The 25,660-nt window shown below is 37.2% G+C and overlaps 3 protein-coding genes across 4 annotated transcripts in view; 1 reads left to right on the top strand and 2 right to left on the bottom strand.

Moving 5' to 3' along the window:
• The window catches only part of SNRPE (small nuclear ribonucleoprotein polypeptide E), a gene marked incomplete at its 5' end in the record, with an annotated part of 52,915 nt that overhangs the window by 12,506 nt on the left and 14,749 nt on the right, over positions 1–25,660 (bottom strand). The window lies entirely within an intron of this gene.
• SOX13 (SRY-box transcription factor 13) overlaps positions 1–25,660 on the bottom strand; it is a 205,908-nt gene that overhangs the window by 165,853 nt on the left and 14,395 nt on the right. The window lies entirely within an intron of this gene.
• On the top strand, positions 431–18,387 carry LOC308487061 (large ribosomal subunit protein uL23-like). Its single transcript, XM_081024811.1, has one exon. It carries the CDS (start codon positions 3,869–3,871, stop codon positions 4,337–4,339), a length of 471 nt encoding a protein of 156 aa, XP_080880937.1. The 5' UTR covers positions 431–3,868; the 3' UTR covers positions 4,340–18,387.

The raw sequence follows: 25,660 nt of genomic DNA, 5'->3' as shown, positions 1-25,660 counted from the left end.
ATTCAATATTATTTTACATTAGTTTCAGGTATACAGTGCAGTGGTTAGGCGTTTATATAATCTAAGAAGTGATCCCCCTGATAAGTCCAGTACCATCTGACACCTTACATAGTCTTTACAACATTATTGATTATATTCCCTGTACTGTATTTCACATCCCTGTGACTATCTTGTTATTATCAAATTGTACTTTCTAATTCTTTCACCTTTTCATCCATCCCCAACCCCATTTCCATCTAGCAACCATCAGGTTTTTTTTCTGTGTCTATGAGTCTATTTCTGTTGTTTGCTTGTTTATTCTGCTCATTAGATTCCACATATAAGTAAGATCATATGGTCTTTCTCAATATGACTTATTTCACTTAGCATAATATTCTCTAGGTCCAACCATGTTGTTGCAAATGGTTAAGATTTCATTCTTTTTTATGGCAGAGTAATACTCCATTTTATAAATGTACCACAATGTCTTTATCCAATCATCTATTGATGGGCATTTTAGTTGTTTCCATATCTTGGCTACTGTGAATAGTGCTGCAGTAAGCATTGGGGTACATGTATTTTTTTCAAATTAGTCTTTTGGATTTCTTTGGATAAATACCCAGGAGTGGAATTTCTGAGTCACAAAATAGTTTTACTTTTCATTTTTTGAGGAACCTCCATACTGTTTTCTATAGTGGTTGCATCAATTTGCAATCCCACCAACAGTGTACAAGGGTTCCTTTTTCTCCACATCCTCTCAAGCACTTGTTTGTTGATGATAACCATTCTGACAGGTATGAGGTGATATTTCATTGTGGTTTTTATTTGCATTTCTCTGATGATTAGTGATGTTGAGCATCTTTTCATATGTCTACTGGCCATCTGTATGTCATTTCTGGAGAACTGTCTGTTCATGTTCTCTGCCAATTTTTTCCAATTGGATTGTTTGGTTTTTTGGTGTTGTTGAGTTGTATGAGTTTTATATATATATATATAAATTTTGGATATTAACCCCTTATCAGATATATCACTGGCAAATATATTCTCCCATTTAGTAGGACATCTTTTTGTTTTGTTGATGGTTTCCATTTGCTGTGAAAAATCTTTTAGTTTTATGTAGTCCCATTTGTTTATTTTTTCTTTTGTTTCCCTTACCTGAGGAGATATATCAGTAAAAATATTACTAAAGGTAATATCTGAGTTTACTTCCTGTATTTTCGTTTAGGAGTTTTGTGGTTTTTGGTCTTACATTTAAGTCTTAAATCCATTTTGAGTTTATTCTTGTATACAGTGTAAGAAGATGATCCAGTTTTCTTTTTACATGTACCTGGCCAGTTTTCTCAGCACCATCTATTAAATAGACTGTCTTTACCCCATTGTATATTCTCGCTTCCTTTGTCATAAATGACCATTTATTTCTGGGCTCTCTATTGTGTTCCATTGATCTATGTGTCTGTTTTTATGCCAGTACCATGCTGTTTTGATTACTATAGCCTTGTAGTATAATTTGATATCAGGTAGTGTGATACCTCCAGCTTGTTCTTATTTCTCAGAATTGCTATGGTTATTTGGAGTCTTTTATATTTCCATATAAATTTTAGGATTATTTGTTCTAGTTCTGTGAAAAATGCCATTGGTATTTTAATAGGGATTGCATTGAATCTATATATTGCTTTGGCAAGTATGGACATTATAATTATGTCGATTCTTCCTATCCATGAGCATGGTATATGTTTCCATTTATTTGTATCTTCTTTATTTTCTCTCTTCAATGTCTTATAATTTTTTGAGTATAGGTCTTTTATTTCTCTGGTTAAACTTATTCCTAAGTATTTTTTAAATGCAATTATAAATGGGATTGTTTTCTTAATTTATCTTTCTGATAGCTCGTTATTGGTGTATAAAAAAACCAATCAATTTCTGAATATTAATTTTGTATCCTGCTACTTTACTAAATTCACTTATCAGTTCTAATAGTTTTTTGGTGGAATCTTTGGGGTTCTTTATATGTAGTATCATGTCATCTGCAAATAATTGCCATTTTACTTCCTCCTTTCCAATTTGGATGCCTTTTATTTCTTTTACTTGTCTGATTGCTGTGGCTAGAACTTCCAGTACTATGTTGAATAAAAGTGGTGAAAGTGAGCACCTTTTCTTGTTCCTGATCTTAAGGGAAATGCTTTTAGCTTTTCCCCATTGGGTATAATGTTAGCTGTGGATTTGTCATATATGACCTTTAATACGTTGAGATATGTTACCTCTATTCCCACTTTACTGAGAGTTTTTATCATAAATGGATGCTGGGTTTTGTTAAATGCTTGTTCTACATCTGTCAATATGACTATCTGATTTTTATTATTCGTTTTTTATGTGGTTTATCACTTTAATTGATTTACAAATATTGAACCAAACTTGCATACCAGGAAAGAGTTGCACTTGATCATGGTGTATGATCTTTCAACGTACTGCTGAATTCGGTTTGCTAACATATTGTTGAAGATTTTTCCCCCTATGTTCATGAGGGATATTGGCCAATAGTTTTCTTTTTTATAATGGTTTTGTCTGGTTTTGGAATCAGGGTGATTTTGGCCTCATAAAATGAGCTTGGGAGCCTTCCCTCCTCCTGGATTTTTTGGAATAGTTTGAGGAGAATAGGTGTTAACTCTTTTTGTAATGTTTGGTAAAATTCACCTGTAAGGTGATCTGGTCCAGGACTTTTGTTTGTAGGGAGCTTGTTTATTACTGATTCAATTTCATTCGTAGTAATTGGACTGTTCAGATTTTCTGTTTCTTCTTGATTTTATGCCTTGGAAGATTGTATCCTTCTAGGAATTTATCCATTTCTTCCAGATTGTCTAATTTGTTGGTATATAGTTGCTTGTAATATTTTCTTAATCTTTTTTTTTTTTTTTTTTTTTTTGTATTTCTGTGGTGTCAGTTGTCACTTCTCCTCTTTCACTTCTGATTTTATTTATTTGGGTACCCTCTCTTTTTTTCTTGATGAGTCTGGTTAAAGCTTTGTCAATTTTACCTTTTCAAAAACCAGCTCTTTGTTTCATTGATCTTTTGCATTGTTCTTTAGTCTCTATTTTGTTTCTTTCCACTCTGATCTTTGTTACTTCCTTCCTTGTACTCAATTCTTTTTCCGGTTCCCTTAGGTATAAAGATAGACTGCTGATTTGAGATTTTTCTTGTTTCTTTAGGTAGGCCTGCATTGCTCTGAATTTCCCTCTTAGGACTGCTTTCTCTGTGTTCCATAGATTTTGGGTCATTGTGTTTTTATTTTGATTTGTTTCACGGTATCTTTTGATTTCTTCCTTGATCTCATTGCTGACACATTCATTATTTAATAATATGTTATTTAGTCTCCATTCATTTGTGTGTTTTCAGTTTTTTTTTCTTGTAGTCGATTTCTAGTTTCATACCACTGTAGTCAGAGAAGACGCTTCATATGATTTCAATCTTCTTAAGTTTATTGAGACTTGTTTTGTGACCTAACATGTGGTCTATCTTGGAAAATGTTCCATGTGCACTTGAAATGAACTCTGCTGCTTTAAGGTGAAATGCTCTAAAAATATCAATTAAATCCATCTGGTCCACTACATCATTTAAGGCCTCTACTTCCGTGTTAGTTTTCTGTCTGGAAGATCTGTCCATTCGTGCCAGTGGGGAGTTAAAGTCCCCTACTATGATTGTGTTACTTTTTATCTCTGCCTTTATGTCAGTCAATATTTATTTTATATATTTAGGTGCTCCTATGCTGGGTGCATAGATGTTTACCAGGGTTATGCCTTCTTGTTGTATTGATCCCTTTATTACTATGTAATGTCCTTCTTTGTCTCTTATTACAGTCTTCATTTTAAAATCTATTTTGTACCTTTTCACGAAGATGGCGCCGAAAGCGAAGAAGGAAGCCCCTGCCCCTCCCAAAGCCGAAGCCAAAGCGAAGGCTTTGAAGGCAAAGAAAGCCGTCCTAAAAGGCGTCCACAGCCACAAAAAAAAGAAGATCCGGACGTCACCCACCTTCCGAAGGCCCAAGACACTGCGGCTCCGGAGGCAGCCTAAATACCCCCGGAAGAGAGCTCCCAGGAGAAACAAGCTTGACCACTATGCTATCATCAAATTCCCCCTAACTACCGAGTCGGCCATGAAGAAGATAGAAGACAACAATACACTTGTGTTCATTGTGGATGTCAAGGCCAACAAGCACCAGATCAAACAGGCTGTGAAGAAGCTCTATGACATTGACGTGGCCAAGGTCAACACCCTGATCAGGCCTGATGGAGAGAAGAAGGCATATGTTCGGCTGGCTCCTGACTACGATGCTTTGGATGTTGCCAACAAAATTGGGATCATCTAAACTGAGTCCAGCTGGCTAATTCTAAATACAAACGTTTTTCACTGTAAAAAAAAAAAAAAAAAAATAAATAAATAAATAAATAAATAAAATAAAATAAAATAAAATAAAATCTATTTTGTACAATATAAGTATTGCTACTCCAGCCTTTTTCTTGTTTCCATTTGCATGAAATATCTTTTTCCATCCCTTTACTTTCAGTCTGTGTGTTTTTTGATCTGAGGTGGGTCTCTTGTAGACAGCATATGCATGGGTCTTGTTTTCTTATCCACTCAGCTACTCTATGTCTTTTGATTGGAGCATTTAATCAATTTACATTTAAAGTGATTATTGATAGGTGCATAGTTATTACCATTTTATTATTCATATTTTTTATCTTTGATAGTTTGTTCTCTCCTTTCCTCTGCTTAAAGAAATCCTTTTAACATTTCTTGTAATACTGGCTTGGTGGTAATGAATTCCTTTAGCTTTTTCTTGTCTGGGAAGCTCTCTAACTCTCCTTCAATTTTAAATGATAGCCTTGCTAGGTAGCATAGTCTTGGTTGTAGGCCCTTGTTTTTCATCACTTTGAATATTTCCTGCTACTTCCTTCTGGCCTGCAAAGTTTCTCTTGAAAAATCAGCTGATAGTCTTATGGAAGAATCTCCCTTGTGAGTAACTGGTTGTCTTTCTCTTATTGCTTATAGGATCCTCTCTTTGTCTTTAACCTTTGCCATTTTAATTATGATGTGTCTTGGTATGGGCCTGTTTGGGTTCATCTTGTTTGGGACTCTCTGCACTTCCTGGGCTTGTATATTTATTTCCTTCACCAGGGTAGGGAAGTTTTCAGTCATTATTTCTCCAAATAGGTTCTTGAGCCCTTGTTTCCTCTCTTCTCCTTTTGATACTCCTATGATGCAAATATTGTTACTCTTAATGCTGTCCCACAGGTCCCTTAAACTGTCTTCATTGTTTTTCATTCCTTTTTCTTTTTGTTGCTCTGATTGGGTGTATTCTGCTACCATGTCTTCTAAATCACTGATTTGATCCTCTGCTTCTAATCTGCTGTTGATTCCTTTTAGTGTGGTCTTTATTTCAGTTATTGTATTTTTTATTTCTGATTGGTTCTTTTTTATGGTTTCTGTGTCCTTCTTTATGCTTGCTGTCTCTTTGTTGAAAGTCTTACTAAGTTCCTTAAGCATCCTTATAATTAGTGTTTTAAACCCTGTCTCTGGTAACTTGGTTTCCTCCCTTCCATTTAGTTAACTTTCTGGAGGTTTCTCCTGTTCTTTTATTTGGGACATATTCTTTGTTTCCTCATTCTGGCTGCCTCTCTGTTTGCTTCTATGTATTAGGTAGATCTCCTATGTCTCTCAATCTTTGCTGGTTGGCTTTATGTAGCATGTTTCCTTTGTGGTCCAATGGCACAGTCTCCCTGATCCTGTGTGTGTATTCCAGGAGTGTCCCTTGAATGTGTTGTGTGTGTTCTCCTGTTGTAGTTGAGCCTTGATTGCTTTAAGCGCACATCAGTGTGTTGGACTGATTCCCAGGCTGACTGTGAGGATTGGCTGTGTGGGAGCTGATCCCTCAGAGGAGGCTTTGCCCCCATGGCTCTTGTGCCTGTTGAGACCCTCCCTTTTGGTGTGCCACTTGTGGGGCTAACCAGGTAATGCTCCAGTGTCATCTGAAACTGGCCTCTGGGTGTGTTATTTCTGGTGCCTCTTGGAAGGGGTTCCCATGCAGGCCAATTTCAACCTTTCCTGTGACTACCTGGTAGAAGCCACAAAGCTATATGTGTTGGCTGCTGCCTATGCTGGACCTGGAGTCATGTGGGGATGGCCTCACTGTGAACTGAAGCTGGCTGCTACCAATAGTGGGCCCGAGGCAGCTTAGCAAAAGGTCCAGGACCCCCTAGGCCTATTGCTACCTGCCACTGCCCATAAGGCCCAGCCGTTAAAAGAGCCTCCTCAGGTGCAAAGGCCAGGCAGGCTGGTTGACCCAGTGTTGAGAGTGCCCTTGGCAATGAAGCACTAGCTGGGTAGGTTGGAGACCCAGGGAGTCACGAGATGTGGCTCGTAGTTTTTACAAAGTTAATGCAGATTCAGTTCTTACACCAGTGCCCAGCCTGTGACAACTTTGCACAATGCCATTAGAACACAGCATCCAGCCACCATCTCAGGCTTGCAAATTCCTGAGAGCTGCCCAAGAGACAATGCAGCACAGGCCTTGGGTTATTACCATCCACCAGCAAATGTTTCCTGGGTCCTCAGCCCACAGCGTGGGCAAAAAGCTTCTGCAGCCTATGGGGCAGGGTGAGCAGCCCAGGAGTCAAGAGCTTCCCAGATGATGTAGCACCAGCTATGCAGGAACAGTGAGCCAGGATGCCACCAAAGCAGTGTGTGCACACATTTCCCACTAGACCAATGCAGTCCCAGACCTGGCCCTTTGGGGGAGGGCTTAACACTGAAAAGATGGTGACCTCCTATACTCCACACGTGTGTCAGGCTCCACACAGGGACAACAAAGGCTCCTGTCCCTCTAGCTCTCGCAGTGAAGCCACACAACTCAGTCCTTCCCTGCATGTCCCTGGGCCTCTCAAGCTGCCACCTCTCTACCAGAGAACAGGTGAGTGTCTGTCAGTGAGCGAGTCCATGTGGGGGGGTCTAAAAGAGGGAGACTGGGTTACCAGCCACCTTCTGCCCCACCAGGAAGGGCAGACAGAGTCCTCGCTCATTTTCACTGCCAGATGCCATGAGAACTCTTCTTTCCAGCATAGTACCCCTGGGCTGGGGAGACTGGAATGGGCCTGGGACCCTTCCCTCTTCAGGCAGAACCTCTGCCACTAACGTGTTCCTCGCAGCATTCAACCACTGTCTATGGGTTTGGGGTTAGCAAGTTTCTCATCTCTGCCCCTCCTATCAGTCTTGATGTGGCCTCTTCTTGATATCCTTAGTTATAGGGTTTCTGTTCAACTAGTCATCAGATGATTCTTGAGGTTGATTGTTCTATAATTTATTTTTAATTTTGGTGTGATCCTGTGCATCTTTACTATTTCTTTTTCTTGACTCACTGCACTGGTTAGAACATTCAGTACAATGTTGAACACCATTGCCTTCTTCCTGACTGTACAGGGAAAGCACTAAATGTTTCAACATTAGATAATTTTGATGTAGTTCTTCATAAATTACTATTCTTAATTTGCTGAGAGTTTATCAGGAATGGATGTTATATTTTGTCAATATTCTTTGAGCAAGAAGATCACACTTTTTCTTTTGTACTCCATTAGTGTGAAGAAATACACTAATTGGCTTCCTCGAGTAAGGGGGTATTCTGTCCTATTCAGTTTTGTGGAAGACTGTGAGGAACTGGGCTTTTTCCTTCCTTAAATGTACGGTAGAATTCACTACTAGTTATCTGAGCTTGGTATTTTCTTTGTGGGGTTTCAAACAACAAATCCAAATTCTTTAATATGTTACCTAGCTAATAAAGTAACATATATTTTCCACTTTTTAAAAATTGAGATATAATTGACATGTAACATTATATTAGTTTCAGGTGAACAACACGATTAAGTATTTGTATATATTGCAAAATGATCACTACATTAAATGTAATTAACATCCATCCTATTTCTTCTTGAGTGAGATTTTAGCAGATTTGTCTTTTAAGGTATTTGTCTATTTCATCTAAATTGTTGAATTTATTATTCATAATATTCTGTCTTTTTAACATATTTAATATCTGTAGTTATGTCACCTCTCTCATTCCTGATACTGGTAATTTTTGTCATCTTTTTTCCTAATCAGTCTAGCTAGAGGTTTATCAATTTCATTGATTTTTACTCTCATCTTTATTATTTCCTTTCTTCTGCTTAATTTGAGTTTCATTTACTCTTTATTTTCTAGTTTAAGGTGGAAGCTCATGTCATTGATTTGAGATCTTCCTTTTCAAATATAAGCATTTACATTATAAAATTTCATCTAAGTTCTACTTTAGCTGTAGCCTTCAAATTCTGGTATGCTATGTTTTCACTTTTCATTCCGTTCAAAGTCCTAATTTCCCCCTTTGCTTCTTTGTTGTTTCATGGGCTATGCAGGAGTATGTTATTTAGTTCCCAAATATTGGGAGATTTCCCAGAGACTATTTTATTATCAATTTCTAATTTAATTTTGTTGTCAAAGAACATAGTTGGTGTGATTTTAGTACTTTTAAATGTATTGATTTTGTTTTGTTGCCCAGAATATGAACTATCTTGATAAAGCTCCCTTTTTTTTTTAAATTAAATTTATTGGGGTGACAATTGTTAGTAAAGTTACATAGATTTCAGGTGTACAATTCTGTATTACATCATCTATAAATCCCATTGTGTGTTCACCACCCAGAGTCAGTTCTCCTTCCATCACCATATATTTGATCTCCCTTACCCTCATCACCCACCCCCTACCCCCTTACCCTCTGGTAACCACTAAATTACTTGTCTGTGTCTATGAGTTTTTGTTTCTCATTTGTTTGTCTTGTTCTTTTGTTGTTTTTGGTTTATATACCACATATCAGTGAAATCATAGGGTTCTCTGCTTTTTCTGTCTGACTTATTTCACTTAGCATTATACTCTCAAGATCCATCCATGCTCCTATATCATCTTTCCTTAACGCCGAATAGTATTCCATTGTGTATATATACCACAACTTCTTTATCCATTCATCTATCGAAGGACATTTTGGTTGTTTCCATGTCTTGGCCACTGTAAACAAAGCTGCAATGAACATTGGAGTACACGTGTCTCTATAGAGAGATGCTTTCAGATTTTTTGGGTAGATACCCAGGAGAGCAATTGCTGGGTCGTATGGTAATTCTATTCATAATTTCTTGAGGAACCTCCACACTGCCTTCCATAGAGGCTGCACCAGTCTGCATTCCCACCAACAGTGTATGAGAGTTCCTTTTTCTCCACAGCCTCTCCAACACTTGTTACTATTTGTCTTGTTGATGAAAGCCATTCTGACTGGGGTGAGGTGATATCTCATTGTGGTTTTCATTTGCATTTCTCTGATGATTAGCGATGTTGAGCATTTTTTCATATGTCTATTTGCCATTTGTATATCCTCTTTGGAGAAATGTCTCTTCAGGTCCTCTGTCCATTTTTCAATTGGGTTGTTTGTTTTTTTGTTGTTGAGTTTCATGAGTTCCTTGTATATTTTGGATATTAGCCCCTTATCAGAGGCACTGTTTGCGAAAATCTTCTCCCATTCAGTTGGTTGCCTCATTATTTTGTCAATAGTTTCTTTTGCTGTGCAGAAGCTTTTCAGTTTCATATAATCCCATTTGTTTATTTTAGTTTTTACTTCCATTGCCTTTGGAGTCAAATTCATAAAATGCTGCTTGAACGCAAGGTCCATAAGTTTAGTACCTATATTTTCTTCAATGCAGTTTATTGTGTCAGGTCTTATGCTTAAGTCTTTGATCCATTTTGAATTAATTTTGGTACATGGTGACAGATAGCAGTCCAGTTTCATTCTTTTGCACGTAGCTATCCAATTCTGCCAGCACCATTTATTGAAGAGGCTGTCTTTCCTCCATTGTATGTTTTTAGCTTCTTTGTCAAAAATTATCTGTCCATATTTATGTGGTTTTATTTCTGGGTTCTCAATTCTATTCCATTGGTCTATGTGTCTGTTTTTCCGCCAATACGAAGCTGTTTTGATTATTGTAGCCCTGTAGTACAAGCAAAAATCAGGGAGTGTGATACCTCCAGTATTGTTCTTTTTTTTAAATATTGCTTTGGCTATTCGGGGTCTTTTGTGGTTCCAAACAAATCTGATGATTTTTTGTTCTATTTCTTTAAAAAATGCCATTGGGATTTTGATGGGGATTGCATTAAATCTGTATATGGCTTTGGGTAATATGGCCATTTTAACTATGTTGATTCTTCCAATCCATGAGCACGAAATGTCTTTCCATTTCTTTGTGTCTTCTTCAATTTCTTTCAAAAATGTCTTATAGTTTTCAGCATATAAATCCTTCACATCCTTGGTTAAGTTTATCCCTAGGTATTTTATTCTTTGTGCTGCAATTGCAAAAGGAATTGTTTTTTCTATTTCTTTTTCTGAGATTTCATTGTTGGTATATAGGAAAGCAATGGACTTTTGTACGTTGATTTTGTAGCCAGCAACTTTACTGTATTCATTGATTGTTTCTAATAGCTTTTTGGTGGAGTCTTTAGGGTTTTCTATATATAGCATCATGTCATTTGCAAAGAGTGACAATTTAACTTCTTCATTCCCAATTTGGATGCCTTTTATTTCTTTCTCTTGCCTGATTGCTCTGGCAAGGACTTCCAACACTATGTTGAAAAGCAGAGGTGATAGGGGACAACCTTGTCGTGTTCCTGAACGTAGAGCAAAGGGCTTCAGCTTTTCACCATTAATTATGAGATTAGCTGAGGGCTTGTCGTATATGGCCTTTATTATGTTGAGGTATTTTCCTTCTATACCAATTTTAGTAAGTGTTTTAATCATAAATGGATGTTGTATCTTATCAAATGGTGATAAAGCTCCCTTTTACACTTGAAAAAAATGTTTTCTGCTGCTGCTGAGTACTATATAAAAGCCAATTATATTAAATTGGTTCATACTGTAGTTTAAGTTTCTTATAACCTTTTCTTTTTTATTAAGGTACACTAGACATATAACATTCTTAGTTTTAGGTGTATTCATATTCTACACTTTTTCAGTTATTGAGAGGTGTTGAAATCTTTGATTATAATTGCAACAATTGTGTTTCTCTTTACATTTTTGTCAGTTTTTCCTTCGTGTATTTCAAAGACCTATTGTTAGTCACAGAAACATAAGATTGTCATGGCTTCTTAATGAATTGACCCTTTGATCATTATCTTTTCCCTGGTATTATGCTTTGTTCTGAAATCTACTCTGTCTGCTATTTATATAGCTTCTCCAGTTTTCTTTACATCAGAGGTAAGAGGCCATCTTTTTAAAAAAGTTTTTGCATTACCTATTTGAGTCTTTTATTAAACTAGTTTTCTTATAAGCAGCATATGGTTGGGACCTGGGATTTTTTAAATCCACCTTAATGTGTTTTTTAAAAAAATTTTATAAGAGCTTATTTGAGTCAAACTGACAATATATACCAGGGAGCAACATCTCAGATGCTCTTATCCACTTTAATGTTAATTGCAGTGTTTGGACAATTTTCATGGAGTGTAATTATTGATGTGATTGGTTTAAAATGTACCATCTTGCTATTTGTCTTCAGTTTGTCCCAACTATTCTTTGTTCTCCTTTTCTTGTCTTCTTTTAAGTTGAGAATTTTTATGATTCCATTATATCTCCTGTTAGCTTACCAATTAAAAAAATTTTTGCAACTGCTTTATGATTTATCATATACACGAATCTTTAAATTATTACATTCTACATTAAAGAAATATACCACTTTATGTACAGGGTGAAAATCTTACACCAGTAAGACTCCCTTTACCCTCTCCTGGCTTTTGTTCTATTGTTGTCATACACTTTTACTTCCACACTTTTTACTTTATATTTTACTTACTTTTATTTTCCCCTTCCTGGCCTTTGTTCTACTGTTGTCATGTTTTCACTTCTATATGTATTACAAAACCCATGATTAATTTTGTTTTTCTTTTAAGCAGTAATTATCTCTTGAAGAAAACTTTAATTCTCCATTCCTTTGTGTAGATCCAGATTTCCATCTAGTATCTTTTTCCTTATCCTTGAAGGACTTCCTTTAACACTTCTTGCAGTATGAATCTACTGAGAGCCCACTGGCCCATGTGGGAATCGAACCAGCAGCCTTCGGAGTTAGGAGCATGGAGCTCTAACCGCCTGCGCCACCCGGCCGGCCCCGTAGTATGAATCTACTGGTGATAAATTCTTTGAACTTTTGTTATGTCTGAAATTGTCCTTATTTCACCATTGTTATTTGAAAGATATTTGCTGGGAAAAAAATTCAAGGTTGATTTTTCTTTCAGTACTTTAAAGGTGTTACACACTGTCTTCACACTTGCATTGTATCTAATGAGAAATATGATGTCATCTTCTTTATATATAATGTTTTTTTCCTTGTCTGCCTTTAATAAATTATTATGTACTTTGGTGTAGTTTCCTTCATGTTTCTTGTGCTTTTCATCCATTGAGATTCTTGGATCTGTGGGCTTATAGTTGTCATCAAATTTGTACAATTTTCAGTCAGTTTCTTCAAGTACTTTTCCTGTTCTCTGCTCTCCTTTGAGGACTCCAATTACAAATATATTGCATTACCTAAAGTTGTCCAACAGTTCCACAATTCACTGAAGAGCCGTTCACATTTTTTCAGTACTTTTCATTTTGGATAGTTTCTATGCTATATCTTCAAGTTCATTAATCTTCCAGTCTGCAATGTTGAATCTGCTGTTAATCCTATCTAGTGTGTCTTTCATCTCGAACACTAGCTTGTGTCTCTAAAAGTTTGATTTGGGTCTTTTTTAAATCTTTCAATGTTCAAGAATTTCTCTACTTCTTTAAACCCATAGAATATAGGTGTAACTATTTTAATGTCCTTATGAACTAAATTCTATTATTTGTTATTTCCATGTATATTTATATTGATTTTCTCATTATGGATTGCATTTTCCAGCTTCTCTGCATGCTTGATAATTTCCAACTGGATGCCAGACATTGTGAATTTCACCTTGTTGGGAGCCAGATCTTTTTGTATTCTTAAAATATTCTTGAACTTTGTCCTGGGATCAAGGTAAGTTACTTGGAAATAGTTTGTTCCTTTCAAAGCTTGTGCTGAACCTTTGTTAGTTGAGACCAGAACCTTAATTTAAGGCTAATTTTGTCCCACTAACACAATGTCCTTTTAAGTACTCCATCTGATGCCCTGTGAAGTATGAGGCCTTTCCTCCGTGGTTAGTGGAAATACAAAGTATTCCCGTCCTGTATGAGATATATGGAGTATTCACTCTGCTCCTTTTTGGCATTTATTTCCCCTCCCTTGGGTTGTTACCTTATAGGCATATACTGATTAATACTCTGCAGAAGACTTGAGCAAAGTCTGTATATCTTCGGCTCTCTCTTTGGTATTCTGCCTTGAAAACTATATATCTTGGCCTATCCAGATTCTTGACTTCAATTCCTCAACTCGAGACTCCTGGGCTCCACCTGCGTACCTGCCTACAGCACTGTGGCCTGAAAAAAATTTTTTTTCCTCCAGACAATAAGTTGGGACAATTGTATGGCTCAATTCATTTGGTTGCTGTCTCTCATAGATCACTATCCTGGAATGCTTGATGTCCAGTATCTGAAACCTACTGTTTAATATATTGTGTCCAGATATTTAGTTGTTTCTAATGAAAGGGCAAATGTGGTATCTTTTATTCCATCTTAATCAGGAGCTTAGTGTTTTATGTTTATAGTTATGATTACAAACCTATTGGGGGAGTAGGACACAAATCGCTCTGTAAATCTGATGGAAGTTATTGACTGTATTCTCCTAAAAAAAAGTGTTCCCTCCAAATTTTAAATATAATTTAGGTAGGTTTACTGGTTCCTGTATCTAGTATCGGGAATGGGGTGGAGGAGTTCATGTATAAGGTATTTAAAACTCTTCGTTTAGAGAAGTAACTGTTTTCCTTTTGAATTCTGAGTTGTTCTTCTTTAATTCATTCTCCTGCTGCTTCTCATCTTAATTATTTAATCATTTTTGTTTCACTAATTTTTAAAAAATATATATTGGGGAACAGTGTGTTTTCTCCAGGACCCATCAGTTCCATGTCAAGTCGCTGTTTTCAACCTAGCTGTGGGGGGCGCAGCTCAACTCCAAGTTGTTTTCAATCTAGTTGTGGAGGGTGCAGTTCACTGGCCCATGTGGGAATCAAACTGTTGACCCTGGTGTTATGAGCACTGCACTCTAACCACTGAGGCAACTGGCCACACGTTTCTCTAATTTTATCCTTTTGTTATTTCAACTTCCATATTTACTCTTTAAAAAAAACACACTAACTTCTTGGATTATACATTGAAAGCATGGCTATGTGGTGATAATTGTGTAGTCAATCCATACTTCAAATCAGACAGTAGTTGCTTTTAAGCAATAAACCCTGCCAATGCCCACCTTTTGCCTCTAATCAGTTGGTCCTGCATTGGCCCTCCCGGCTCCCTTTCCTACATTCCCAATACTGAATTCTCTAATCTTAATAACTCCATAGAGCTACTACTTCTTTTTTTTTTTTTTTTTTTTTTAAGATTCTAGCATGAACCTCACCTTTATTTATTTATTTATTTATTTATTTATTTATTTTTTTGGTTGTTGAGAGCCCACTGGCCCATGTGGGAATCGAACCGGCAGCCTTCAGAGTTAGGAGCATGGAGCTCCAACCGCCTGCGCCACCAGGCCGGCCCCTAGAGCTACTACTTCTATCTGTGTCTGTAACATTGTAAAGCTGTGGGTACAGTGTTTTTTTAACTCATATCAGACAAAACCTGGGCCAGTGCTGTCCAATAGAAAGAGAATGCAAGCCATATATGTAATTTAAAAATTCCTTGTAGTCAAAACAGTAAAATTAATGTGGACATACTATTAACATTTTTGAAAAATTGAGGTATAACTGACTTAACATTATATTCATTTCAGGTGTACAACATGTTTCATTATTTGAATATATTGCAAAATGATCACAATAAATCTAGTTAACATCCATCACCACACTTACAATATTGGTTTTCTTATGATAAATAAATTATTTAACACATTATATCAAAAATATTAATATTTCAACACATAATAAAAGTAAAAATTTACTAATGAGATATTTTATTCTTTTTTTGTGGTACTTAGTCTTCAAAATCTGGTGAGTAGTTTGCTCCCATAGTACATTCAATTGGGATACTTCTTTACATCAGAAACACTTCACCTGTATTTGTTTCATTAAATTCATAGCTGAAAAAGTGTATTCCCATAGTAAAGTTGTTCCAAATATACATAAAAGTTTTCAAAATTAAAAAATTGTTTTGCAATAGCCATATTTTAAATGCTAAATAGCCATATGTGGTTAGTGGCTACTGCAATGGATAGCACAGGTCTAGGCTCTTTACGAAGAGCTACATATATAATTTCCATGGTATTTGTGTTTTCTCTCATTACACACACACACACACACACACACACAAACACATTGGCTGAATCTTTGTAAACAGAGTTCAGAATGGTAAGGTGTATGTCAAAATTTCAACTAAGAATAGACTCACAACATACTGTCTCTTTTGCCTTTAAAAAATAATCAAATTGCCTTTAAAAAGTGAGAGGATTCTGGGAAAATAGCAGAGTAGGAAGCACGAGGAATGTCTACCCACCTAGACAAAAACCACACTGGCAAAGTCCCTCTAATGAAACTATTTTGGAACCCTGCAGTCTATTGAAGGCTTGAAACTTCCAGAAGAAAGTTTGGAAGGTAAATTGTAGTTAATTTTGGTCAATTTTATTTCTTAGCACAGTACCACCCCCATCTCCATCCCCATGGCAGGCAGCTGTGCACATGTTCCTGGAGTAGCTTGCACACATTCAAGTTGGGCAAATATTGGAGAGTTGTGCTCTGATCAGTGATTGCTGCCTCTCATCACAGAGGTGCAAAGAGGAAAGTGGCCATTGTTGTTGGGCCTCCACCCATTGTTGCATGGTCATTCCCCTCCAACTGAAGTGACTTACAGGGAATTTAAAGTGCCAGTACCCTTTTCTCCCTTTCTTTCATTTTTCTCTATTATCCCCTCTTAGGAAGGAGACATTAAAAGACCATATTTAAAAGCCAATATGTGGGAAAAATTAGAAAGTGACCATGTATGCTCAGGGGAAGGCACAGGGCCCCCCCAAAAAAAGACCTGAGAAGACCTAAGTTTACACCTCAGGCTGATCTTTGGTACAGAAACAGCCCATAACAATAACAACAATAACAAAGAGCAAACCCTGGGGAAGGGGGAAAATCTGATTTGCAGAGATAACATTATTAGATTCAAATGTCCAGTTTTCAACAAAAAAAATCACAAGGCACACAAAGAAACAGGAAAGTATGGGCCATTCAAAGGAAAAAAAGTAAATCAACAGAAACTGTCCCTGAAAAAAGACCTGACTGCAGATATACTACCATGTTTCCCCAAAAATAAGACCTAGCCGGACAATCAGCTCTAATGTGTCTTTTGGAGAAAATATGAATATATGACCCGGTCTTATTTTCGGGGAAACATGGTATGCTTTCTACAAGACTCAACTGAGATAAAAAAACACACACAAATAGATTGAAAGTAAAAGAATGAAAAAAAGATATTCCACGCAGATAGTAATGAAGAGAGAGTAGGGATGGCTATACTAACACAGAAAAACAGACTTTAAATCGAAAAAGATTACAAGATATAAGGAAGGATATTATATATTAATAAAAGGTATAAGACAGTAAGAAGATATAACAATTATAAACACTTAGGTATAATAACATACTAGCAAAATATATTAAGCGAAAACAGACAGAACTGAACAGAAAACTAGATACCTCTACAATAACTGGGGACTTAATATCCCACTCTCAATAATGAACAGAACAACCAAGAGAGAAAATAGGTAAGGAACTGAGGACTTACCACAAAGAACAATTAGATGTAACAGGCATACAGAACACTCTACCCAACAACAGCGGCATACATATTCTCAAGAGCACATAGGACAGTTCACAAGATAGACCATATGTTAGGTTATAAATTAAGTATCAATAGATTGAAATATACAAAGTATCTTTGACCACGATAGGATGAAATTAGACGTCAACAACAAAAATTGGGATATTCACAAATCCATCAGTTGTTTAAGAGTATGTTTGTGGGAAATCACAAGGTAGACCAATGGATCAAAGAAGAAATCACAAAGAAAGTTAGACAATACTTAGAGACAAATGAAAACAAAAATGCAATATTCCAAAATTTGTTGGATGCGATTAAAGCAGTGTTCACAGGGAAATTTATAGCTACAAATATTTACATTAAAAAAAAATCTCAAACTAAACCCAAAGCTAGTAGAAGGAATGAAATAATAAACATTGGAGCAAAGATCAATGAAATAGAAAACAGAAAAACAACAGAAAAGAATCAATGAAATTGAAAGTTGGTTCTTAGTAAAGATCGACAAAATTGACAAACCTTTAGCTGGATGGACTAAGCAAGAAAGAGAATACTCAAATCACTAAAACCAGAAATGAAAGTGGGGACATTACTACTGATTCCACAGAAATAAAGATTGTAAGAGAGTACTATGAACAACTATATGCCAACAAATTGGATAAACTATATGAACTAGACAAATTCCTGGAAACATAAAATCTACCAAGATTAAATTATGAAGAAATAGATAATCCTGAATAGATATAAAGATATTGAATCAGTAATGAAAAATCTCCCAACAAAGAAAACCTCTGGACCTCATGGCTTCATTGGTAAAATCTTCCAAATATGTAAAGAACTAATACCATCCTTCTCAGATTTTCCCCAAAAACAAAAAAGCAGGGAATATTTCCTAACTCATTCTGAGGCCAGCATTACCCTGACACCAAACTCAGACAAAGACACTAGAAGAAAACTAGACCAACATCCCTTATGAACACTGATGCAAAAATCCCCAACAAAATACTAGCAAACTGAATTCAAAAGCATATCAAAAGGATTATACATAATGACCAAGTGAGTGAGTATGGTTATTCCTAGAACGCAAGGATAGTTCAATATATAAAAATTGATCAATATAATATGCCTCATTAACAAAATGAAGGGGGAAAAAACACCACATGATCATCACAATTGATACAGAAAAAGCATTTGACAAAATTCAACACACTTTCGTTATAAAAAACACTCAACAAACTAATAATAGCAAGAAACCACCTCAACAAAATAAAAGCTGTCTATGAAAAACCCACAGCAAACATCATACTCAATGGTGAAAGACTGAAAACTTTTCCTCTAGATCAGGTACAAGGCAAGGATGTCTACCTTCATTACTTTTATTCAACGTAGTGCTAGTACTGTTTCCCCGAGAATAAGACCTAGCTGGACAATCGGCTCCAATGCGTCTTTTGGAGCTAAAATTAATATAAGACCTGGTCTTATTTTACTATAATATAAGACTGAGTCTAATATAATATAATATAATATAGTGTAATGTAATGTAATGTAATATAATAATATAATACAGGGTCTTATATTAATTTTTGCTCAAAAAGACGCATTAGAGCTGATTGTCCAGCTAGGTCTTATTTTCGGGGAATCACAGTAGTTCTAAGTAGAGCAATTAGACAAGAGAAATAAAAGCCATCCAAACTGGAAAGGAAGAAGTAAAATTATCTCTGTTCACAGATACGATCTTTCATATAGAAAATCCTAAAGATTCTACATAAATACCTGTTACAAACAATATGTTAATTCAGCAAAGTGGCAGCATACAAAGTCAACACAAAAATCATTTGTATTCTAAACACTAATAATGAACAATCTGAAAAGGAAATTATAAAAGCAATTCCATTTACAATAGCATCAAAAAGTACAAGGTGTGATCAAACAATACAGTGACTGTTTAAATAAAAAAAAAATCTTGCCATAAATGCCCTTCAAAATATTCCCCCTCGCTTCAAACACACTTATCCCACCATTCTTGCCACTTTCTGAAGAAGTTCTGGAAGTTCTCTTTTATGAGTGTCTTTAGTTGTGTTGTCATGGCAGCCTCAATGTCCTGAATCATTTTGACTTTGGGGAAGAGCCAGAAGTTGCATGGTGCCAGATCTGGTGAATAAGGTGAATGAGGACACACTGTAATGTTTTTTTTATTTGACAGAAATTGCCATATACCAGAAGCAATGTGTGACATGGAGCGTTGTCATGATGGATGATTTACAACACACTTTAAAACACAGCTTGTTGGGTGGCTTGTTGGCTCTGCGGTTGGAGCGCAGTGCTCATAACACTAAGGTCGCCGGCAGTGAGCTGCGCCCTCCACTAGATTGAACAAAAAACACCACAACTTGACCTGGAGCTGAGCTGTGCCCTCCACAACTGGATTGGAAAAGAAAAAGGCTTGACTTGGAGCTTAGCTGCAACACCCACAACTAGACTGAAAGCAATGACTTGACACGGAGCTAATGGGTCCCAGAAAAACACACTGTTCCCCAATATTCTACCCCCAAAAAAACAAAACAAAAAACACACCTTCTCTCAACAATAGCTCACAGCTGACTGACTGCACCAAACAAGCTGAAACTTGTCACACATTGTTACTAAGACTCGACACGATGCTTTCCATATTGAAGATCCTTGCTTTTCAGTTGGAGGGCACTCAGCAGCAGTGTTCACATTTTGTGATCACAACAAAAGGCTCCAAGTCACACATTGCTTTTGGTATGGCAATTTCTGTAAAATAAAAACATTACGGTGTGTTCTCACCCACCTTATTCACAAGATCTGGCACCATGAGACACCTGGCTCTTCACCCAAGTCAAAATGACTATGAAAGTTGAATGTTTTGAATTGATTCAGGACATCAAGGCAGCCACAACAGTGCAGCTAGAGACGCTCACGAAAGAGGACTTCCAAAACTGCTTCAGAAGGTGGTAAGAATGGTGGGATGAGTGTGTTCAAAGCAAGGGAGGGTATTTATTTTTAAAGATTTTATTGGGGAAGGGGAACAGGACTTTATTGGGGAACAGTGTGTACCAGGATTTTTTCCAAGTCAAGCTGTTGTCCTTTCAATCTTAGTTGTGGAAGGCGCAGCTCAGTTCCAGGTCCAGTTGCCGTTGTTGCAGGGGGCGCAGCCCACCATCCCTTGCGGGACTCGAGGAATCCAACTGGCAACCTTGTGGTTGAGAGTCCGCGCTCCACCAATTGAGCCATCTGGCCACTCGGGAGCTGAGCAGCAGCTCCTTGACTTCATTCTAGTTGCGTAGAGCACAGCTCTGGCCCATGTGGGAATCGAACCGGCAGCCCCGTTGCCCAGAGCTCGCGCTCTAACCAACTGAGCCACCCGTCCACTTGGTCAAATGATTTTTGACAAGAGTGCCAAGACCACTCAATGGAGAAAGGACAGTCTTTTCAACAAATAGTACTGGAAAAACTGGATATCCACATGCAAAAGAATGAAGCTGGACCCTTATCTAACACGATACACAAAAATTACCTCACAATGGATTGAAGACTTAAATGTGTAAGACCTGAAACTAATCGTCAGGGAAATGCAAATCAAAACTATAATATTATACTAACTCACATCCATTAGGATGGCTCCTATCAAAAAGACAAAAATAGGGCTGGCCCAGTGGCTCAGGAGGTTGGAGCTCTGTGCTCCTAACACTGAAGGCTGCTGGTTTGATTCCCACATGGGCCAGTGGGCTCTCAACCACAAGGTTGCCGGTTCAACTCCTTGAGTCCCACAAGGGATGGTGGTCTCCGCCCCCTGCAACTAGCAAGGGCACCTGGACCTGGAGCTGAGCTGCGCAACTAAGACTGAAAGGACAACAGCTTGACTTGGAAAAAAGTCCCGGAAGTACACACTGTTCCCCAATAAAGTCCTGTTCCCCTTCCCCAATAAAATCTTTTTTAAAAAAAGACAAACGTAACAAATGTTGAAGAAGATGTGGAGAAACTGGAATTCTTGTGTACTTTTGGTGAGAATGTAAAAGAGTACAGTCACTGTGGAAAACAGTATGGTGGTTCCTCAAAAAATTAAAAATAGATTTACCATATAACCCAGCAATTCTACTTCTGGATATACACTCAAAAGAATTCAAAGCAGGGTCTCAAAGAGGTATTTATATACCCATGTTCAGAACACTATTGACAATAGCTAAAATATGAAAGTAACCTAAATGTCCATTGATGAATGAATGGATAAGCAAAATATATGTTAATATATGCTACATTATGAATGAAGCTTGAGAATATGCTGCTAAATGAAATAAACAAATCACAAAAAACCAAATAATATACGATTCTACTTATATGAGGTACTTAAAGTATTCAAAAATCAGTGACAAAAAGTAAAAGTGTGATTGCCAGGGGTGGCAGGGAATTGGGGGGGTGATGTTTATTGTTTAATGGGTATGGAGTTTTAGTTTAACAAGATGGAAAGAGTTACAGAGACTGATGGTGAGGATGGCTGTACAATATTACAAATGTATTTAATATCACTAAACTATAAACTTTAAAAAATGGTTAATATGTTAAATCTTGTTAGGTGTATTTTAGCACAATAAAAATAATTTTAAAAAACAATCAAGAAGTATTGGAATTTCAGATACTAATCTCTGCAAGGAGAACAGAAAAGATCCATAACCAAATTTTTGAAAAATTCCTTGCGATAGCCTGTCTCCAATTAATTTGATTCACCTTCTTTTCTCTAGGCAAAGTTGTAAGATTCCTTCTCAACCACCCACAGGTATATATGTTCCAAATTTCCTCCTCTTTGTTACTTCTATAATATACCCATATAATAGGAACTACAAAAATGCTGATAGTTTTAAAATACAGAAGCCCATTCATGAAAATACACCTTATGAGGCACAAAAAAAGATGCAGAAAGATGTTCACTGCAGTATAATTTAAAATAATGAAAAGCTGAAAACTAAGTAAGAAAATGTCCCATAGTTATGATTTGTCAGCTCAATGGAATAACATGCACGTAGCCTAATGGATAGGAAATAGAAAGCATGATTATGGGTGTTATTTTTAAAATCCCTGAATGTCATAATCTGATTTTAGCAATGAAATCTGGAAAAAGGAACACACTAGATTTGAAACAAGGCATAAAAGACTGCAACAGAAAATACTTTTTCTTTAGCTGTCTGATGGAAATTAAGAATAAGAGAAAAGAAAATGCCTTTATTGACCTTTCCACCAGCCTTTCCTGCTGCTAATTCCCTAGCACTGAATCCTAGTCAACACTTTAAAGGGCAGCCTATACAGAAATGGAAGCAGCACTCAGGTTTCCTCAAACAAGAGGTGGGGAGGTTATGTATGGAAAGATCTCAAGAAGAAGCCAAAAACAGATCCATTTCGTAAAACAAAACAAAACAAAACAAAACAAAAAAACCCCACACCTCTTCAAAAAGAAGAAAAACTAGAAAAAGATCTGAAAATTGATGTTAAAAATTTTTTTAATTCCTGAGACAGAAAGGATGGGACTTCCCAACCAGACATGCAGGTACACAATGTGAATCTTGATAACTGTCTAAAGCAAAGATATTAACAATTATGGAGTTTATAATACATCTGAAAATATGACAAAAAGAGCACAAAGGAGGCGTAAGTTTCTTATATCATACAGAAACAGTAAAATAATATGGAAGGTAACTGTATTAAATTAGATGTTGTATTCCCTAGGGAATCATGTAAAAAAAAATTTTAATGGACTACAGCTAATAAGCCAATAGTAGAAATAAAAAGTAGAAATAAAAAAGTAGAAATAAAAAATACAAAAGTAGAAATAAAATGGAATCATAATAAAAATAATCCAAGACAGAAAAATAGATAAAAAGAAGATAGAAGAGATGGGACAAAAAAATAAGATGAATTCAAGAACTGTGAAGTTATCTGAAATCTTACCCTAACTGCAAGCTAAGAAGTTGGCCTTCCACAGTTTCATGGCTATTTGGTATAAGACATGAGACATTTGGGTCACAGAGGGCAGATTATTAATCACATCAATGGAACTAACCAGAGTATCAGCATTTTTGTACCAGTTCTAAACACACTTCTAAATAACTCATATAGCAAAGAGGAATTAAGGCAAGTGAGAATATTTTACTTTAATAAAAATAACAATGGAACATATCAAACTTTGTGAGACATGATAAAATGCTTACATTAAAATATAAGAAATGTTTCTATAAATAATCCAAGCTTCTCCATTTAAAAACTAGAAAAATATCACATTAACTCCAGAGCAAGCAGACAGAATAATAAAGAGCAGATACTGATGAAATTGAAAACAGCAAAACATTAGAAAAAAATTAATGAAATGAAAGCTGGTTCTTTGAGAAGTTCAATAAAGATGACAATTTTTGACCAGATTGATCAAGAAAAAAATAGACACCAGTGTTAGAAATTAAGAGATGGCATCTCTACAGATTCTACGCCATTAAAAGAATAAGGGAATATTATGAACTTTATGCTAATAAATTTGATAGCTTAGATGAAATGGACAAATTCCCTCAAAAATAGAAATCCCAGAGATCCAAGATGGCAGAGTATGCTGTGCTCGCCTCATTCGATGAACACATAAAAATTACAACTAAATTAAAGAACAATTAACCTGGAGAACCATCTGAAGTCTAGCTGAACATGAGTTTTATAACTAAGGATATAAAGAAAAAGCCACGTCAAGACTGGTAGGAGGTGTGGAAACACGAAATGGGCCGGCCCCAACCCTTTAATGTGGCAGAGGCAAATTGGGAGGTATATCTCAGCAACAAAGGTTTCCCACCAGGAGGGAGGGACCACAGCCCCACACCAGCCTCCCTAGCCCAGAGTACTGATGCTGGGAAAAGGAGTCCCCCACAACGCCTGGCTGTGAAAAACAGTGGGGATTCCAATCATCCAGGTAGGAAGGAAGGCTGAGGGAAACTCAGACATCCTCTTAAAGGACCTGCACAGACTCATGCACAGGAACTCACTGTGGGCTCCAGTGCAGGGACAGTGACTCAGGAGGTGTCAGAGACATACGGGGTGCAGACTGAGGTGTGTGGCTTTAGAGTGTGGACTAGAAGATAGTTGCCAATTTCCGTGTGGGGTCCTTCTCCAGTACAACTGGCAGGTGGGCAACATCTTTTTAGTGTTGAGCCCTCCTCCATGCCCACTGTCAAATCTGAATCTGAATTGGTCTGGAGAGCTCTCCTTGCTCCACCCTGGTGACTCACTGAGACCCTGCCACACCCAACTCCAAACGGCACAAGGCTATCAGCAGTGAACCCGCAGCAGGCCTCAGTGTGTCCTGCCTTTTTGCAGAGCTACCCTATATCCAGTACTGGTGGCAGCTGTCCGCAGTTTGCAGCATGGCCTCTCCCATTTGCCTCCAGATCCAGCATAGGCAGTGACGAACCATAGATCACTTTGTTGCTCCTACCAGGCAATCCCCAGCCAATCATAGGCAGTGGCTGACCTGGGCCTGCACCAGAACCCCTCTCAAGAGGCCCCAGAATCAACACACTTGGAGGTTAGCTTCAGACCACAGCAGAACACCAATTAGCTCAAGCAGCACACTCAAAGGGCAGTCTCAACAGGCACCAGAGCCTGATGGGAGGGGATCCTGCTCCATGGGGTAAGCCCCGGGCACAGCAGTCCGTAAGTTATAGACATGACCAAACCCCATAGCCAGTCAGCCTGAGGATCAATCCCACCCACTGACGTGCTAATAGCAATCAAGGCTCAAATATAACAGGAGGGCACATACAACCCTCACACACTTCTGTAGCACCAGTGCAGGTGATCAGGAAGACTATGCACCTGGGCCCCACGGGGCACCTACTATACAAGGCCACCTGGCAAGACCGAAAGATGTAGCAGATCTACCTAATACATAGAAACAAATACAGAGAGGCAGCCAAAATGAGAAAACAAAGAAATACATCCCAAGTGAAAGAACAGAAGGAAACTCCAGAAAAGAACTAAATGAAATGGAGGCAAGCAACCTACCAGAGTTCAAAACACTGGTTATCAGGATGTTCAAGAAACTTAGAATTTCAATTGTCCCCACTTCAATGATGTGGGACAACACCAAGTATACCGTGTTTCCCGAAAATAAGACCCAGCCGAAACATCAGCTCTAATGCATTTTTTGGAGCAAAAATATAAGACCCGGTATTATATTATATTATTATAAGGCCCAGTCTTATAGTAAAATAAGACCGGATCTTACATTAATTTTTGCTCCAAAAGACACATTAGAGCTGATGGTCTGGCTAGGTCTTATTTTCAGGGAAACACAGTAACAACATTCACATCATAGGACTACCAGAAGGAGAAGAGAGGAAGCAAGGGATCGAGAACATATTTGAAGAAATAATGACTGAAAACTTTCCTAACCTGACAAAGGAAATAGATATATATACAAGCCCAGGTAGCACAGAGAGTCCCAAACAAGATGAACCCAAACAGGCCCACACCAAGACTTATTATAATTAAATGGCAAAGGTTAAAGACGAAGAGAATCCTAAAAGCAGCAAGAGAAAGGCAACTAGTAACTTATAAGGGAGCTGACATACGATTGTCAGCTGACTTCTCAACAGAAATTTTGCAGTCCGGAAAGGATTGGCA

Source organism: Rhinolophus hipposideros (assembly GCF_964194185.1).
Source record: "Rhinolophus hipposideros genome assembly, chromosome: 19".
Taxonomy (NCBI): Eukaryota; Metazoa; Chordata; class Mammalia; order Chiroptera; family Rhinolophidae; genus Rhinolophus; species Rhinolophus hipposideros.
This window is presented reverse-complemented; position numbering and strand designations above follow the sequence as displayed.